Here is an 18,341-nt window from a genome sequence, read left to right as displayed (position 1 = left end):
TCTACTGTCCGTCCAAGTGGTTATGCCGCAGGATCGTAGAAAGGGGGGAAATCACGTGACAGTTAATTACTTAACGAGGCCCTTTTATTTAAGTTATTTTAGACAGTTGTATAACATTACGTAAACGTCCAATTCCTAACAGAAAATTAATGTTTTCAGAAAAGAGCTAAGACAGCCCAGCTGTTACAGAGGGTCGAGTAGAAGCAGGTGGGGGAAATCGGGATGCGACGTAGGCAAACGGACAGTACCTGTGCGAAAATATGATTCAATATTGAAAGCTTTTTCGTCACTGGAAAACGCGAACATATTTCTGGAACGTACTATACTCACTAACTCAGTGCTGTTTAATATATGCGGCCTTGGTTCTGTGAGGAGGACAGTTGGAACTTCATTAGTAGAAGGGGTGGGAGTGAAGTACATTCAAAAACTCAGGTACAATAAAAATTGAAGTAAAAATAAAATGATGTCCTGTAGTATTTCGTAAAATATGCCTCAACATAATCTTCGCCTGCCATACATTTTTTTCCGGACTCGTTGGAATTTGATCACGAGCCTCGGGCTTGGAAAGCCGGTTCTCTGATCGAGATAACGATGCTCCATCATGAAGTATGAAAATATCCCGCATGGTGCGATAAGCAATGAGGCATTAAAATGCACTTCCAATGAAAACAATTTCACTTCAGTCAAGAGATTCATAACGAGAAACAAAGCGTTTGTTCAATTTTAATTCGCACTAATTTGAGTGCTGCAATGCGGCGTAGCGTTACTAATTATTAAACTTCGATCAATGTCAATATTGAGAGAACGTGCATAAAACTGGGTCGAGAACAATCCATTCGCAATAGTCCATGTTAAGTGTTCTCTCTCAATCGTAATTATAAGTCAATTGTATTTTTATAACCTTTTTATCTAGCTCTATGTATTGCGATGTTCAATTTCATTTATCACATAGTACGTATATATACTAAGTAAATAATAAAAATTTTTAGACATAAAATACGATTTCACCATTGCAATTTCAAAAACAGCGTCATGGGCCAAAAGAAGAAATAACAATTAATTCTACTTTATCTCTATATTAGTGACCATGTAATGGTGGAGAAGTAAAAATTTCATAATGAGGAAATATTTTAAAGAAGTAAAAAAGTTACAAAAAGATTAAGCGACCCTGCCAGGATTCGAACCTGGAATCTTCTGATCCGTAGTCAGACGCGTTATCCGTTGCGCCACAGGGCCACGGAGTCAAACGTCCACTAAGTACGTGTGATATTGATGGAACTGCATCGGCCGGCGGCCTAGGAATAATTTGCTGTTAAAGCACATAACTATTTCTAATACTTGGTAAATCGTTATTTTATAATTTATATTTATATTTATTAAAAATATAGAATGGACAGATCCAGGATTTCAAGACAAATTCATTACTTTCCTCATGTCAACACGAGAAAGGCTGATGAATGACGATATTGAAAGTGAAGGCATAATAATATGACGATAGTTAAATGTACTTACATGATAGTAATCGGTTTTATGATTACTCCAGGATTTACTTCGAACTTCGCTGGGAGGGGAACTAAATTTGATAATATTATTATTAATTTATACTAAGAAATTCTGAGGAAAGTTCAAGAAAATATTTCGTCAGATAAATGTATTCTGTATCTCTACAACATCTAGCGTACGTAAGAATAAATAAATGTTTATTTTTTTTAGTAGGTTATTTTACGACGCTTTATGAACATCTTAGGTTATTTAGCGTCTGAACGAGATGAAGGTGATACTGCCGGTGAAGTGAGTCCGGGGTCCAACACCGAAAGTTACCCAGCATTTGCTCATATTGGGTTGAGGGAAAACCCCGGAAAAAACTCAACCAGGTAACTTGTCCCGACTGGGAATCGAACCCGGGCCACCTGGTTTCGCAATATATGTTTATCTTAGGTGAATATCCCACATTAAGTACCATAACAACGGTCAGCGCGTCTGGCTGCGAAACCAGGTGGCCCGGGTTCGAGTCCCGGTCGGGGCAAGTTACCTGGTTAAGGTTTTTTCCGGGGTTTTCCCGCAACCCAATACAAGCAAATGCTGGGTAACTTTCGGTGTTGGACCCCGGACTCATTTCACCGGGATTATTACCTTCATATCATTCAGACGCTAAATAACCTAGATGTTGATACAGCGTCGTAAAATAACCCCAAAAAATGCATAGTTCATACATGCGATCTCTTCTGTCCACTTGAGCATCTTCCATAAAAACTTCAGATATTTGTACAGTACGTAGATCCTAACCAATTTGGAAATTACGATTAAGAAAAAGTCTCTTATTTATCAGAGATCGAATCCGCTGTCTATAAACAAAATCAATGGATATTTCAGTGGTTGTGAAGCCGGATATTAATGAAACTGTATAAATTGCAAACATTGCTTGCTCCATTCCCTCATTCAAGCATCGAGTTGTCAGAATGTGTGGTTGCTTGGCAATTGCAACACGCATTACACATGTCTTGTACCTAATTGTCGGTCGGAGCGACATGATTATAGCAACGTAATAGAACTAGGCCTATTACTTTTTCATAGATCATTGCCGTGGTAATGACTGCAGCATTTCTACCTCATCTTTACAGGATATTGTAGATACTGGTTTACACAGTACCTATACGGTGGAAATAAGGTAACATTCAAACCCTATGATACGTTGAAAGAAATTTGTAACATTAACTGGTAATGCTTCGAGTTATCGAAAATTCGAGATATAGAAAATATTCAAACGAGAGGGCGAACCCTAGCTCTGCAGCTATGATAATTTTTTTACGCTGACCCCAAACTAGACGCATTCCCAACTCACACTATATACCAGCTGGGGAATTTCCTAATACCCAGTACTCGTTAAATAGGTCGTTTTTATGTTTAACATATTTAGTATAACTTGTTGCTTGTGGGCCAACAGAAACCCCGACCTCCACCCGTAAGAGCGCCAGTCCTTATATACCCGTCAGTCAAGGCCTTCTGACAAATAAAGCAATTGACAATAGATATATCAGTCGTGACAACCTCATAAAATATCCTATCAATTGAATAATCGATCTTGCTACGTACAACATAATTATATTATATTATTACATTATCACCTTTGGGTTGAAGGTACGAGTTACATTTTATAATGTGTTCTTTCTTGTTTTAGGGGGCTCTGCCCCCTAAAAACCCCTGTTGGGGACTTAGTCCCCAAACCCTCATACAATTAATTTATAGTAGTCTAATAAACCGGTCCATCACCTTTGGGTTGAAGGTACGAGTTATATTTTATGATGTGTTCTTTCTTGCTTTAGGGGTCTCCGCCCCCTAAAAACCCCTGTTGGGGATTTGGTCCCCAAACCTTCGTGCAATTAATTTATAGTAATTAACCGGTCCATCCCATTTGAGTTTAAGGTACGAGTTACATTTTATAATGTATTCTTTCTTGTTTTATGGGGCTTCGCCCCCCTACCCCTGTTGGGGACTTGGTCCCCAAACCTTCGTGCAATTACCTCATCTTTACAGGATATTGTAGATACTGGTTTACACAGTACCTATACGGTGGAAATAAGGTAACATTCAAACACTATGATACGTTGAAAGAAATTTGTAACATTAACTGGTAATGCTTCGAGTTATCGAAAATTCGAGATATAGAAAATATTCAAACGAGAGGGCGAACCCTAGCTCTGCAGCTATGATAATTTTTTACTCTGACCCCAAACTAGACGCATTCCCAATTCACACTACATACCAGCTGACTACACTAATGTCCGCTAAGTATCCAGGTTTCATCCCTAGACTAATTCTTCCGTACCTCACCAGCCGGCAATCGGGGAAAGCTAAGGAACAATAACGGAACAGAGATGGGATGAAGCGATGTTTGTGCCTAACGTGGGGAAACGGAAGAACTCCGGAAAACCCCAATTGCGACCCTGTCCGTCACAGTATTATTACGTATATATTTTCCAATGAAAGATCCTATCGTAACCGGGACTCGAACTCGGACAGCCTGAATGACAGCCACCGCAGGGAGTTTATAATTTTTAAGTTATCACTAACCCTACCAGATAGTTTACAGAGAATTTTGCAGGAATCAGACGATTTAGAGAGACTAGGTGCAAAAGAAGACAAAAGTGTGTAGGAGCGACATGTCTGATCCAGAAAACCTTTGACGGTGTAACTCTACGTGTACAAGAGCTTTAAATAAAGCTATTTATTTTATTTTTATTTTTGATGTAATAACATTAATTTAAAACACTGTACGCCTATTAGTCTTGGACCAAATTATAACTCGAAATACAGCCTGAATTTTCTATATTTCCTGTTATTAAGTTAAAAAAATAATTAATCAATTGGCTTGCCTGCCGATCCGGAGTTATGCTCGGGCGTGGGTTCAATTATCACTTGGGTTGATTATCTGGTTGGGTCTCTTCCGAGGTTTTCCCTAACCATAAGGCGAATGTCAGGTAATCTATGGCGAATCCTTGCCCTCACCTCGCCAAATACCATCTCGTTATCACGAAAACCCATCGACGCTAAATAACCCAGTAGTTTATACAGCATCGTTAAATAAACAACTAAAAATAAAAAAAAATAAAGATCTACTTACTTACTTACTTACAAATGGCTTTTAAGGAAACCGAAGGTTCATTGCCGCCCTCACATAAGCCCGCGATCGGTCCCTATCCTGTGCAAGATTAATCCAGTCTCTATCATCATACCCCACCTCCCTCAAATCCATTTTAATATTATCCTCCCATCTACGTCTCGGCCTCCCTAAAGGTCTTTTTCCCTCCGGTCTCCCAACTAACACTCTACATGCATTTCTGGATTCGCCCATGCGTGCTACATGCCCTGCCCATCTCAATCGTCTGGATTTAATGTTCCTAATTATGTCAGGTGAAGGATACAATGCGTGCAGTTCTGCGTTGTGTAACTTTCTCCATTCTCCTGTAACTTCATCCCTCTTAGCCCCAAATATTTTCCTAAGCACCTTATTCTCAAACACCCTGAACCTATGTTCCTCTCTCAGAGTGAGAGTCCAAGTTTCACAACCATAAAGAACAACCGGTAATATAACTGTTTTATAAATTCTAACTTTCAGATTTTTGGACAGCAGACTGGATGATAAGAGCTTCTCAACCGAATAATAACACGCTTTTCCCATATTTATTCTGCATTTAATTTCCTCCCGAGTGGCATTTATATTTGTTACTGTTGCTCCAAGATATTTGAATTTTTCCACCTCTTCTAAGGATAAATCTCCAATTTTTATATTTCCATTTCGTACAATATTCTGGTCACGAGACATAATCATATACTTCGTCTTTTCAGGATTTACTTCCAAACCGATCGCTTTACTTGCTTCAAGTAAAATTTCCGTGTTTTCCCTAATCGTTTGTGGATTTTCTCCTAACATATTCACGTCATCCGCATAGACAAGAAGCTGATGTAACCCGTTCAATTCCAAACCCTGCCTGTTATCCTGAACTTTCCTAATGGCATATTCTAGAGCGAAGTTAAAAAGTAAAGGTGATAGTGCATCTCCCTGCTTTAGCCCGCAGTGAATTGGAAAAGCATCAGATAGAAACTGACCTATACGGACTCTGCTGTATGTTTCACTGAGACACATTTTAATTAATCGAACTAGTTTCTTGGGAATACCAAATTCAATAAGAATATCATATAATACTTCCCTCTTAACCGAGTCATATGCCTTTTTGAAGTCTATGAATAACTGATATACTGTACCCTTATACTCCCATTTTTCTCCATTATCTGCCGAATACAAAAAATCTGATCAATAGTCGATCTATTACGCCGAAAACCGCACTGATGATCTCCAATAATTTCATCTACGTACGGAGTTAATAATAAAGATCTACTTATAAATTATATTTAAATTCATTCTATGTATACAGTTTTTATGTTCTTATTTTTTCTTTTGTTTTTTTTTTATATTTCTATGTATTGGCTACTGTATTTATTGTAGTAGATGGAACTACACTGGAACACGAGTTTTGCTCATAAGGGTGTTCCTGACTTCTTATGCTAACATTTAATTTAATATAAATAAATATTAAATATAAAATAGATAAAAACAATATTATATCATTCAAATAAGAATAATTTAACGACAATGTTGACTCACTGGACAAGAGATTCTTTTGCGATTATCTTGCATGCCACATTACGGAAAAATATAGCAACGCCGCTTAACGGCAATATTTTAAATCTGGTGCACTGTTCTTGAGGCAATTTATTCCGTATTACATACGTACATTGATATCTAAATTCAGTTTTCATTGATAACAATTCTTCCTTGTTCGAGTAGAACATAAACTATTAGCCAATAATATAATTCTATTGAAGATCACATTCAATACAAGATACATGTACACGAATGCAAAATGTATTATAATCATATTAATTATTAATTATATTTCACAGTATAACTTACATTTTATTTGGGATGGGGATAGGATGAAAAGAATACAATAGAATATACAGAGTGTCCCAAATTGATGTATACACATTTTGAAACACTATTTCTCAGCAACGAGATGGAACAGAAATACAATTTTTGCGGTTTTGTATTCCTTAAGCTCGTACATTTTCGAAATGACCCCTTTCTGCCACAGTACACTCTCAACAATGACATACAACAGAGCGACATACCAACTGGATTGTTCCTAATGGAATATCATTACAGGCATGTTCAATCTGAACTCTCAATTCCTCCAGTGTTAGTGGTTTTGTGGCATACACTGTGTCCTTTAGAGTTCGCCATAGGTAGAAGTCTGGAGGGGTTAAATCCGGAGATCGAGGTGGGAACTCCGCGGCACTTCCACTTCGTCCTATCCATCTCTGGGTCGTCCTAATTTAGTGCGTGGACAAGTCTCGGAATGTAAGGCTTCCATTTTTGAGCTTGCAAAATTTGATGAACACTGACTGGATTTGCTGATACCAATCTCACGAGAACATTGCCTCATTGACTTCTTTGGGGATTGTGCAAAAGCCTGCATGACTGCATCAACACTCTCGTTATCGGTGGAACTTCTCTTACTTTCAACACCGCCCTTTCAACACATTATCTTGCACCGTTCCGTCGACTTCAAACTTGTCTCGGATTCTTGTGATAGTTAACCTTGTTGGTTGTTGTGTTCCAAATTCAACCCTCCAACGTCGTTGAACCTCAACAACATTCTCCACTTTCCAATAACATTTCAGTACATTCACTTATGTTTATCGAACGATAATTGCATCGCCATGTTTGTTTATAAACAGATTAACATGTTTCCATGCTTTTCACTGCCTTCTGAATCATAAATCGCAAAAATCGTATTTCTATCTCATTTCTTTGCTGTGAAATAGTATTTCAAAGAGTATATACATCAATTTGGGACACTCTATGTTATAATTTTGTAGGTTGTACAGCCACTGGTTGTTGTCTCTCGCCACTGCGAATTTCTTTGCTTTATTGTAGCTAAACCTTTATTCTAATCGCCCTGTTCCGGTTTTGAGGGCTTCATAAAGTTCAAACCCATCCTAGTGGCTGCGTGTCTTACCTCCATAGCTTTTATAAAGGCGTATTTATAGGGTGAATAAGTTCTTCTCTACGTAGTCTATTCGCTTTAAGTATATTCTGAATGCTTAGCACTGTTCATCCACTTCACCGCCTTCTGGACGCTTTAACGATGTTGAAGTTTTTAGGATCTTCGCAACAATGCCAGAATTTATACGAGTAAATTCGAGCATCAGTTTTTTTTTACAAATATCTATGTTCCCGAAGGAGATTTGTTTGACGTGAAATGGCAAGCGTTACTTTTGTCTCAAGCAGTTTTTAGTTAGCTACAGCAATATTTTACGTGCTGTAAATATACAACTTATAACCCCGACTTTATTTTCCTTTCGAAGAAAGTCATGCCGAGTCTCTATCTCTTTGAAAAGTCACCACCTTCGACAAGGTATGAATTTCCGAACAGCAAGCTTGGTAGCCTAATCATTAAGACCACCGAGGACAACTTCAAGGGAGAGAAACGTATGCCTTTTACCGAGGGATACAAACGTATCAAGCTGAAATTCTTATTGAAGTTCGCTGAAACTATTTTATTCAGAGAATTCACATATACAAAGGGAATGTCATAGCAACAACGACTGACATGTTTCATTGTTACAGAGAATAGCTGGGATATAGCAAAGCTTCTAAACTTCTCATAGGTTGCATTAGTATCGAGCTTGTTGGCGAGGGATCGACGGGGAAAGGAGAGCGATTCTGACGTCACAAGATAGCTGAGCGCGCCAAAGCTCAAATGCTTCAAAGCAGTATCTCGTGTTTTTTCTTGTTTATGTTGTTTTGAATGCATTATGCCAGGTCAAAGATGTGCTGTTGCGTTATGCAACGATTCTAACGATAAAAATAAAGAGTTGTCTCTCTTTACCATTTCTAAAGATTTAGGAATTAGAAAAAAAAATGGGTAATTGCGTTCAAATGACAGGATAAATTCAATCCTGATACAAGCAGATCATGCTCTGATCATTTTAAAGATGACGATTTTGTTCCTGATTTTCGAGCAGCTTTAACAGCAGCATAGCAAAGGGGTGTCAGAATTTTTATAAACACAAGACTGGAAAATCAACGGCAGACACTGAGAGCAGACGAAATGTTAAGAAATACAGAAAAATAACGCAGTGACAAGTTTAAGTATAGCTTTTATACACATGGTATAAACAGCGAATAGGGATTATAAAGAATGGACACTGAGCGAATTTTCCTGTGTTTTGTTTCTCTGTGCGCCTGCATATAGTTCCACTTTCAAGCGCTAGAGGTTAGTGTAATCGAGCATACGCTAAGATAATAATTGAGAATAGAGTTGAGACACAGGATCCAAACATCGCCTACCTTATTGCATAATCCAGTAACGCTTTGCTTCAAATAAATTCAAGTTAACAGCTTTTCCTTATTTCTCAGTGACAAACTAGTTGTAATAATAATATTTTATATTTCAGATATCATAAATTATATTATAAAAAATATAATACATTATAAAATTAAGTATCGAATTCGTTTAATATTTGTATATAATATAATATAATATAGGTATATGGTTTTACTTCTCGTAAGAGTTTTGTTTTTCCATTTTCAGTGCTATCAAATCATTACATATTTTAATTGTTGTTAGGGTCAACGTCTCAACTCTCATTATAAAGGAACTCTAGAGTCTAGACATTACAGTTAATGACGGATTTATTATTTTATGTATCCAATTTATTTTATTTGAGTACATAATGTACCTAGATGTATTAATTATATGTGTTATATTTCCGCTGTGTCGACTGCTAACTGGTGTGATGTCAGCGCCAACTCTAGGGAAAAAGCAGAATCTCACGTTTTAGCTGGCTTGAAGGTCATTGAAATCAGTCCGGCTACATCAAAGGTACCGACGCGAAGTGTCCATTCTTAATAATCCCTATTCGCTGGTATAAACACTTTCAACGTACAGTAGAACTTGGTTATAACGACATCCAAGGGACCTTAAAAATTATGTTGTTATAAACGAGTGTCGTAGTAACCAAGATTCACATTATCAATCTAGTTAGGTAGAAAATGAAAAATAACAAACTTAACAATTATACTTATTTCAGATTTATGTATTGACTTTTAAGCCTATCATGAAGATAATAAAATACACGTAGGCTTACAATTATAAATAAAGTATTCTGTATTAAAACAGTTTGTTCAGTACTCACCAAACTACTTTACTTAAGAGTGAAGTAATCAGTGATTTTACTCTGTTGTTTCTTACTTGTCCAATACACACTTTCTGAATTACGTTCTGTGTTCATAATTTCAGTTGCAATTTCACTGCTTCCTTCCTAGCTTCATAGAACATGTTCATAATTCTAATGACTTCTAAAGCGACACTCACTTCTTTTAGTGGCCATACTGCGTTAAAATGCGTGCACTTAGTGAAAACTTCCTGTCGAAACTGATCTAATATCGCATGAATTCGGGCAGGTTACAATGGGGTGGGGAATCCGCCTGCATTCCAGAGGTCTATGACAGAAGGGGCCAGATTTCAACAAAATATTTCTTAAAATACTTTGGTTCTTAGAAAATCTTATTCCAAATTGAGGTTGAAAATGACGTTATATGCGAGGTAGACGCATATACGTTTGTCGTATTAAGCAAGGTAGGAAAGCTTATGTCTTGAGGGGAATTAGTTGGGACCACAGAATATTTGACGTTATAGGCGAGGTGTCGCACAAAACTAGGTCGCTATAACCAAGTTCTACTGTATTTATATTGTGCCATGATACGTATACAATTGGTTTATACCCACTGTAATGTTTTTATTTCAGGCGGTTATGTTTATAATGTACGCTGATCTCGCTATGAATTTGAAAATAAAGGACCAATGAGCATTGGACTCTTCGCGCGTCATCAGCCAATTAGCCATTTGATTGGCTAATGAAAAATGAGATAACCTATTGACAGTATAGAAGCCTTGGGGATATAGAGGTTTTTAAAATTAAATTTACATGAAATCGTCCACAATACTGAAATACACGAGACGGATAAATTATTCTTTATTAGTTTTCCTATTGATATGGACAAAAATCACGGTTCTACTCGCAGTAGTTACCGAATAAGAGGCTGTTAAACATTTGAGAAAAAAAAAACTTTTTTTTTCTGGAAAAACTATTAACGTTCCACCAATATGATGATATAGTTTTTTGTCGTTGCCAAACTTTCAGAACGGCCCCGAAGTTCACTCAGCCTCCTATAAAATTGAGTACCGGGTCTTTCCCGGGGGTAAAAGGCGGTGAGAGCGTGGTGCCGACCACACCACCTCATTCTAGTGCAGAGGTCATGGAAAGCACGGGGCTCTACCTCCATGCCCCCCAAGTGCCTTCATGGCATGTTACGGGGATACCTTTACGTTTTACAACATGAGCTATTAGCTCTGGAAATCTGCAAGGCTATTTCACTTCCAATCTGTAAAATATATAGTCAACAGTTATGATAGGTAGGCGATAGGCCTCTTTATAATAATAATAATAATAATAATAATAATAATAATAATAATAATAATAATAATAATAATAATAATAATTTGTATAAACAAAATCCGTCCTAAATAAGGGTTCGATAGATCGGCCTACTAATCAATTCACAAAGAAAAATAAGTAAACAAAACAATTTTGTGACACTTGGAAAGAAAAAAAAAACATTAAGATAAGAAAACATAGGAAATCACTTACAATACAAATTTTGTTGGGTACAAATGATTACTAATTATAGCTAAGGATGATTTTAACACGTGAGATCCTATGGCATCAATCGTTGCATCAGAAATTTTATATTGTTTAAGTTGATTTAAAGTTTCTCGTGGGATCGTGCCACGGGCACCGAACATGAGCCCAGAAACTGTCCAATGTGTGATGTGGTATTGTGCTCCAAGATGCTGACAACAAGGCTCATATATGACTTGTTTTTCACGACACACCTCTTGTGACTGTTGCTCATGCATCTCGAAACGGACTGTGAGATCAAGAATGACACCCTTATCCTTCTGCCGATCAATTATGATGATATCAGCACGTCTAGTAGAGCCATCAGAAGAGATGCAACCAACCTCCTCATAAACCTCATAGGAAGCATTCTGACGGATTGAAGCTGCGATGAGAGAACGAACCGTATTATGTCTGTTGATTCGGAGCAATTCTCCATGATGGCAGAAACCCAAACATAATTCGAATGTGCCGAAGCACCAAGCACAGGGATTATATTGAAGGAGGGATAGAAGACTGTGTCTTATGTCGATGTAGATTTTGTTACTCTGACAGTGAAAAATTAGAGAAGGGAAAACCATTATGGATTTTAAAAATTCTCAAATCTAAATATGTAATTTCTTTTAAGTTCATGTGGGGAGTTTGAACCCGGTAACCCCAGTTGGGTACGCCCCTGCCTATATTCAAAGCGTACAACTACTATCATTAAAGAAGTAGCTATTGAGTCACTGAAGCTATCAATTTACATCCTACGACATCATCTTTATCCCATGTCCTGAGCTATCTTTCTAGTACCACTTTCTTATCCTTTTACCACGTTAAATTTTATGTTGATCACTATTATCATGCTTTTAATCATTTTCTGTGCATTTTGACAAAATATTTAGAAATGTGCGGTTTTGTTTGGAAATATGATAATATGATCTACATCACACAGTAATACAAAATAAATACGGTGTATGCAAAATTGCAAAAGTTTTGTCAGATGACAAGTGCGTTTGTTATAAACTTGATGTAGAAATGAAATTGATGATGTGAAATATTTTACATATGCGCCCTTGGTTTCAGCCGATGTAGAACGCAGTTTTTCCGCATAAAAGGTTATACAGGGACATCATTTTATTTTTACTTGCATTTTTATTGTACCTGCATTTCTGAATGTACTTCACTCTCACCCCTTCACTAATGTCCTTGCTCCCGTCAAACACACAAACTTACGGCCGCTGTTGCATTCGAAGTCTTCAAGCAGTGAAGTAAACACTGCAGTGTATAGTGTGTTTCAGAAATATGGTTGCGTTTTCTATAGAAGAAAGAACCTATATTAATAATACCATACTAAAAATTATATTCAAGAAACGATAAATTCAATTTCAGAGAATATGCTTCAAAATGTTTTTAATAATATGCGTACTGAATTGAAGCCTGCATTGTAATGAACGGCAACCATTTTCAGCAACTTGTTTAAAAATTCGGATTAGCTTATTTTGAATTCAGGTGGCTAGAAGCAAAGGAATGCTAGTGACATTTGTAATAACATGAGTTAAGTGCATCCAGTGTAAGCAAAAGTATCTAAAATTTTAGTGGCAAAGAGATATTTTAATCGCATCACACATTAAAATTTAAATAAAAATTTCACCGATTTTACGAAAGCTTAAATATTTAAACCCCATTTTCTCAAAAGTAATTTAAGTGCACTTACAGCCCTTTACTTACGACCCCCTCAATTTAAATGCACTCTCTATATTGTATGCTAACATCAATAATTAATATGCTAAATAAAGTAGACATTACATAACGAACATAGCCGCCTGAAAAGTTGAGTTTTTGAAAAAAACATGTTACTACTCTACTGTATTTTGATAAATTCCGTAAAAGTGATGATCAAACTGAAAATCGTAATATCGTATTTCCCTACAACATAAATGGATACACTACTTTTCTCTCCTCCTATACTTAGTAAAATGATTTGTTTACATATTGCACTAGTAACATCAAACTCCTGTAATGGAAGGGGGCAACAGTGTTTCCGAGTATAGCCAGGTTAATGTTAAAAATGTTGGTAAAAATAAAGTGATGTCCCTGTACTATCCGACACTCGGCGGTCATTTTCATTTGAAACTTTGAAAATGAATGTTGTTGTTTATTGCAGCAGAAACCGAAACCAGGCGAACAACATGCAAGAAAAGTAAGATACGGAATAGATGTGATAAATAAATTAATATAACAGATATAACAGTTAAATATATGGAAAACAAAATTGTACGCCATATACGTTTCCGGTATTCTAAAACTGTAATGCAAAACTCTAATGGCCGGTTTTTCCAAGTATTGTTACAAAATTTAACGACTGTTAAACTCTAAACAGTTTGTTAATGAATAAAATTGTATGTTTTCAACACCAGTTTGGTTTAACAGATTGTTAATTTTAAATGTAGGATTTCGGGCAGTTAACTCGTTTAACAGTTAGTTAAATATGGCCGATGTCTCCACAGCTGTTCGAACAGAAGTTACCGTACGAAATTAATATTTTGTGTCTCTCTGTAGGGAATGTTTAGCATATGACTGGTAATATAACATTTAAAAAATACTTTGAACTGTTTAAATACATCAGTGTTATTTTATTTCTTTCGTATTTCGTATCCATAATAGCAATGAGGAAATATAACCTTACTTTGTAATTATTATTCAGCACGTCACCTACAACTTTCATTTGTCAACTGTTTGTTTATGGAGCGTGGCCTACTATAACAGGTCGTCATTTTATGCAAGTTTCATGACTCACTCTATAATATAGAATTTAAAGATTAATTTTAGCCAATCAAAAATTGTCTTACATGTGTAGAATCATTACCAACTGCTGTTGAGTAGTTAAAATAGTGCTAACAGACGTTATATTTAAGTGTTGGTTATCTTAATAGTACATTATGCAACGAGCCTATAATGATAGTAATTAAGAAGCGAGTGTGGATGTTTATGAAACGAGCGCAAGCGAGTTTCATAATTTTCATACGAGCTTCTTAATTACTATCATTATAGGCTAGTTTCATACGACTTTTTATGCTCGACCATATTTCTAACTTGAAATTATTCAGATGTATACATTTTATTTGTATCTGACAAGATCGGAAGTGACCTTGTTCTAGGTCGTGAATTGTGAGATGTGCGCAGACTCGAAAGTATTGATTTTTTTCCGAGGAACAATAATGTCATTGACCTTGGTGTAATCCCGCTAAACTTGGTATAACCTTGATTATTGAATTCGACATTGAAAAACGAGATGACAAATTGAATTTATTTGAATATTATTTACAATTAACGCTAATTATTATAGTAACAGAACATAACCTTCTGCGACAGTATTGGATTTCTAGCCTCCGTGACTTTTCGCTAATTCTCTTTCGATTGCATATCCGAGAATAATCGATACTTGCGGTTTTATAACGGTACAAAGCTGACTTGTTATTGGCTGAAAACACCTGTACTTTAATGAGTAGGTGTACTTTAATGACATGCATTAAAGGACTGCTACCAGGTGTATAATTAGTACATTTCCGCATGGTCGAGCATAAACAAAATTATGTTGAACAAATGGAAAATACATTAACAAAGCGTTAAAAACAAACAGACTGTTAATTTAACATTCGTTAAGCAAAATTAAACATTACGTGGACAAACTGGCCATAAATATATATATATATATATATATATATATATATATATAAATATAAAAAATATATATATAAAATATATATATAATATATTATATAATATCTTTTCAGACTTATGCTTTACTACTCTGTGACAATTTAAGTATTATTTCCAGCAATTATTCTCAACCTCACAAGCATTTTAGATCTTTTCGATATTAATCCTTATTATACAATAATTGTATTGTCTTGATTTTATAACACGCAATAATCGTATACAAAACACGGAACGTGCTTGCTTAGGCGTGTGTCAAATTCGCTTCCGCTGTCTGTACTTGAAACGCCGACTACATTCTGTCCGGCGTCTTATGTTGACTTCATACACATATACCGCTATCACGGCCCTAGTCATTAATAAGTCATAAATTCGTGGTGTAATATTATAGATTAAAAATATGACAAATATTCCACATGTAACCAAAAACATTTAGTGACAAATTGACAAGAGTGACAAATATTTCACATGTGACAAATATGTATATGACGAATTCGGTATGACCAATAATAGACGTGTCTGATAGAAACGTGACCAATTTTTCTAGAATAATTTTAACATACTGTTTCTTATGGAAATGACCGAGTTTGAATAAAAACAGTAACATATTCAGAAAGATGCCTCTCTAAACACACCGAAACCATAAAAAAATCTCATTTTTTGTTTTCGGTGGAAATTACCGGTTTTGTTTGCAACCTCCATATGTCGTTCTTTTGGGAACACAATACACATCGTGCAAATTGTAGTTTACCTTCTCATTTTGGTTATAGTAAACGATTTCATTTCCGTGTTCCTTGTAAATGAAAGTGAAATAAAATAAAAACTTACTTACTTACTTACTTACTTACTTTTAAGGAACCCGGAGGTTCATTGCCGCCCTTACGTAAGCCCGCCATTGGTCCCTATCCTGAGCAAGATTAATCCAGTCTCTACCATCATATCCCACCTCCCTCAAATCCATTTTAATATTATCTTCCCACCTACGTCTCGGCCTCCCCAAAGATCTTTTTCCCTTCGGCCTCCCAACTAACACTCTATATGCATTTCTGGATTCGCCCATACGTGCTACATGCCCTGCCCATCTCAAACGTCTGGATTTAATGTTCCTAATTATGTCAGGTGAAGAATACAATGCGTGCAGTTCTGTGTTGTGTAACTTTCTCCATTCTCCTGTAACTTCATCCCTCTTAGCCCCAAATATTTTCCTAAGAACCTTATTCTCAAACACCCTTAATCTCTGTTCCTCTCTCAAAGTGAGAGTCCAAGTTTCACAACCATACAGAACAACCGGTAATATAACTGTTTTATAAATTCTAACTTTCAGATTTTTTGACAGAAGACTAGATGACAAAAGCTTCTCAACCGAATAATAACACGCATTTCCCATATTTATTCTGCGTTTAATTTTCTCCCGAGTGTCATTTATATTTGTTACTGTTGCTCCAAGATATTTGAATTTTTCCACCTCTTCGAAAGATAAATCTCCAATTTTTATAGTTCCATTTCGTACAATATTCTGGTGACGAGACATAATCATATACTTTGTCTTTTCGGGATTTACTTCCAACCCTATCGCTTTACTTGCTTCAAGTAGAATTTCCGCGTTTTCCCTAATCGTTTGTGGATTTTATCCTAGCATATTCATGTCATCCGCATAGACAAGCAGCTGATGGAACCCATTCAACTCCAAACCCTGTCTATTATCCTGAACTTTCCTAATGGCATATATTTTAGAGCGAAGTTAAAAAGTAAAGGTAAATAAAAACTACGAACAGTAATATTTCTGTAACATCACACAGGACTGAATTGTCAAGAAGATCCTAGCCTATGTCTCATCTTCGTTTCAATAAGTGAACCTGAGGACTTACCGGCACGCCGGCGGGCAGGAAGCGGTCCAGGCTGGCCACGGGGATGATGAAGCAGTCCCTGTTGAGCGTGGCCAGCGTCACGGGCTCCCTCGTCGCGGGAGGCTGCGTCGTGGCGTTGGGGGGTGACGCGGCGCCCGTCCCGTAGGCTCCGGCACCCTGTCGCGCCCCGCTGCTGAAGCTGACCTGCCTGCTCGCCGTCGGCGTCGGCGTCTCCGCAGGTGCGTTGTCGGTGCGTCCACTAGGCTTCCTCCGGTTCCCCCCCACGCCGCCCACGGCCCACTTCATGAGCGTCACCGAGGGCCGCCGCTGGGTCATGGGCTCTGCCTCCAGACATCCCTGGCAGCCGCCTCCTGTAGGACTCAGGAAGATGTGGGTCCGGTAGTGGTGCTCCTCCATGACGGTGTATCCCGACTCCCTGCTTCGCTTCCCGTGCACCCCCTTGTTCCCCTTGCCGCCCACTTTGCCATAGCCTCTCTCGGGTTCCGCGTGGAAGTGTTTTCGGAATAAAATATTCATGGCCGCGGCCGGGACTCGAAACTAGGTTTCACCGCGGGGCGTCGCGATGCGACTGGCGAGCGTCGTCCACTCGTGGCCGCGGTCCCACTCGAGGGGCCCCTCTGTGGGGACTCGCGAGCCTAAATACACGCGCGTCGCACGCCGCTATTTACGGAGCCTTCCCCTCCCCGGCGGATCTCTGTCAATGCGCTCGATACCTCTCGGATCTCAGGTACGACTTTGACGCCGCGCCGGCAATCAGGGGTGTCAGAATCTGAGACATTTACCAGATCTTACTAAACTATACTTTATTAGTTATTTACGTTACAGGACCGTTACGTAGAACTTAACTAAACGAGCAACGTTTTATGGTATTTTGAACGGTATATCTTAAGAAAAAGAAATTAATAATAATTGCATTTCTTGGTGAACCTTCTTACTGCAATAGTGTCATAAAGTTTTTCAAATTAACTGGATTATTTGACAAAATTGCTTAATGTTTACTGTAATGAATTCTGTGGTCGGGAGGGAAAAGGTCTTAAGTAAAAATTTTATACTTTTCAGGAGAGCAGTAGGAAGATTGAAATTGGTGTCAATTATAGAGTTCTTTTAATTACGACGTTTTCCCTGGATATTATTTGTTTATATTTCTTCTAAAATTGGTAATGTTGCTTATTTAAAAATTTTCTTGATTATTCCCAAAAATAGCCGCACTTAAGTCCTTTTAAGACTACAACCCAAACTGAGAGGAAGGGACTATTTAAACGTAAGGCCTTTTTAATGTCAAAATAAATGGGAAATGTAAATTACTAGGAATGCAAAATAGGACTGTTTACCCTGGTGCTTAAAGTTTTAAAAGGAAAGGGCATCAGTATGTGATAAAATGACTAAAATATAAGTTAGACCTTTTTAATAGGAAAGCATGGAAAGTAAACATGTGATGGTTTGTAAGGAATAAAGTATTAAATT

At 37.2% G+C, this 18,341-nt stretch overlaps 1 protein-coding gene and 1 non-coding gene across 2 annotated transcripts in view; both read right to left on the bottom strand.

The window, feature by feature from the left end:
- LOC138708811 (uncharacterized) overlaps positions 1-17,821 on the bottom strand; it is a 63,361-nt gene extending 45,540 nt beyond the window's left edge. The window contains exon 1 of the mRNA XM_069839006.1: positions 16,878-17,821. Coding sequence (XP_069695107.1) covers positions 16,878-17,393 — 516 coding nt within the window. The 5' untranslated portion in view covers positions 17,394-17,821. The remainder of the gene's footprint in view (positions 1-16,877) is intronic.
- On the bottom strand, positions 1,164-1,236 carry TRNAR-ACG (transfer RNA arginine (anticodon ACG)). Its single transcript has one exon. It is a non-coding gene; the product is annotated as a tRNA-Arg (tRNA).
- Positions 17,822-18,341: the final 520 nt, after the last annotated feature.

Source organism: Periplaneta americana, chromosome 11 (genome assembly GCF_040183065.1).
Source record: "Periplaneta americana isolate PAMFEO1 chromosome 11, P.americana_PAMFEO1_priV1, whole genome shotgun sequence".
In the NCBI taxonomy this organism is placed as follows: domain Eukaryota; kingdom Metazoa; phylum Arthropoda; class Insecta; order Blattodea; family Blattidae; genus Periplaneta; species Periplaneta americana.
Note: the sequence above shows the minus strand (reverse complement) of the source record. Positions and strands in the feature narration are given on the sequence as shown.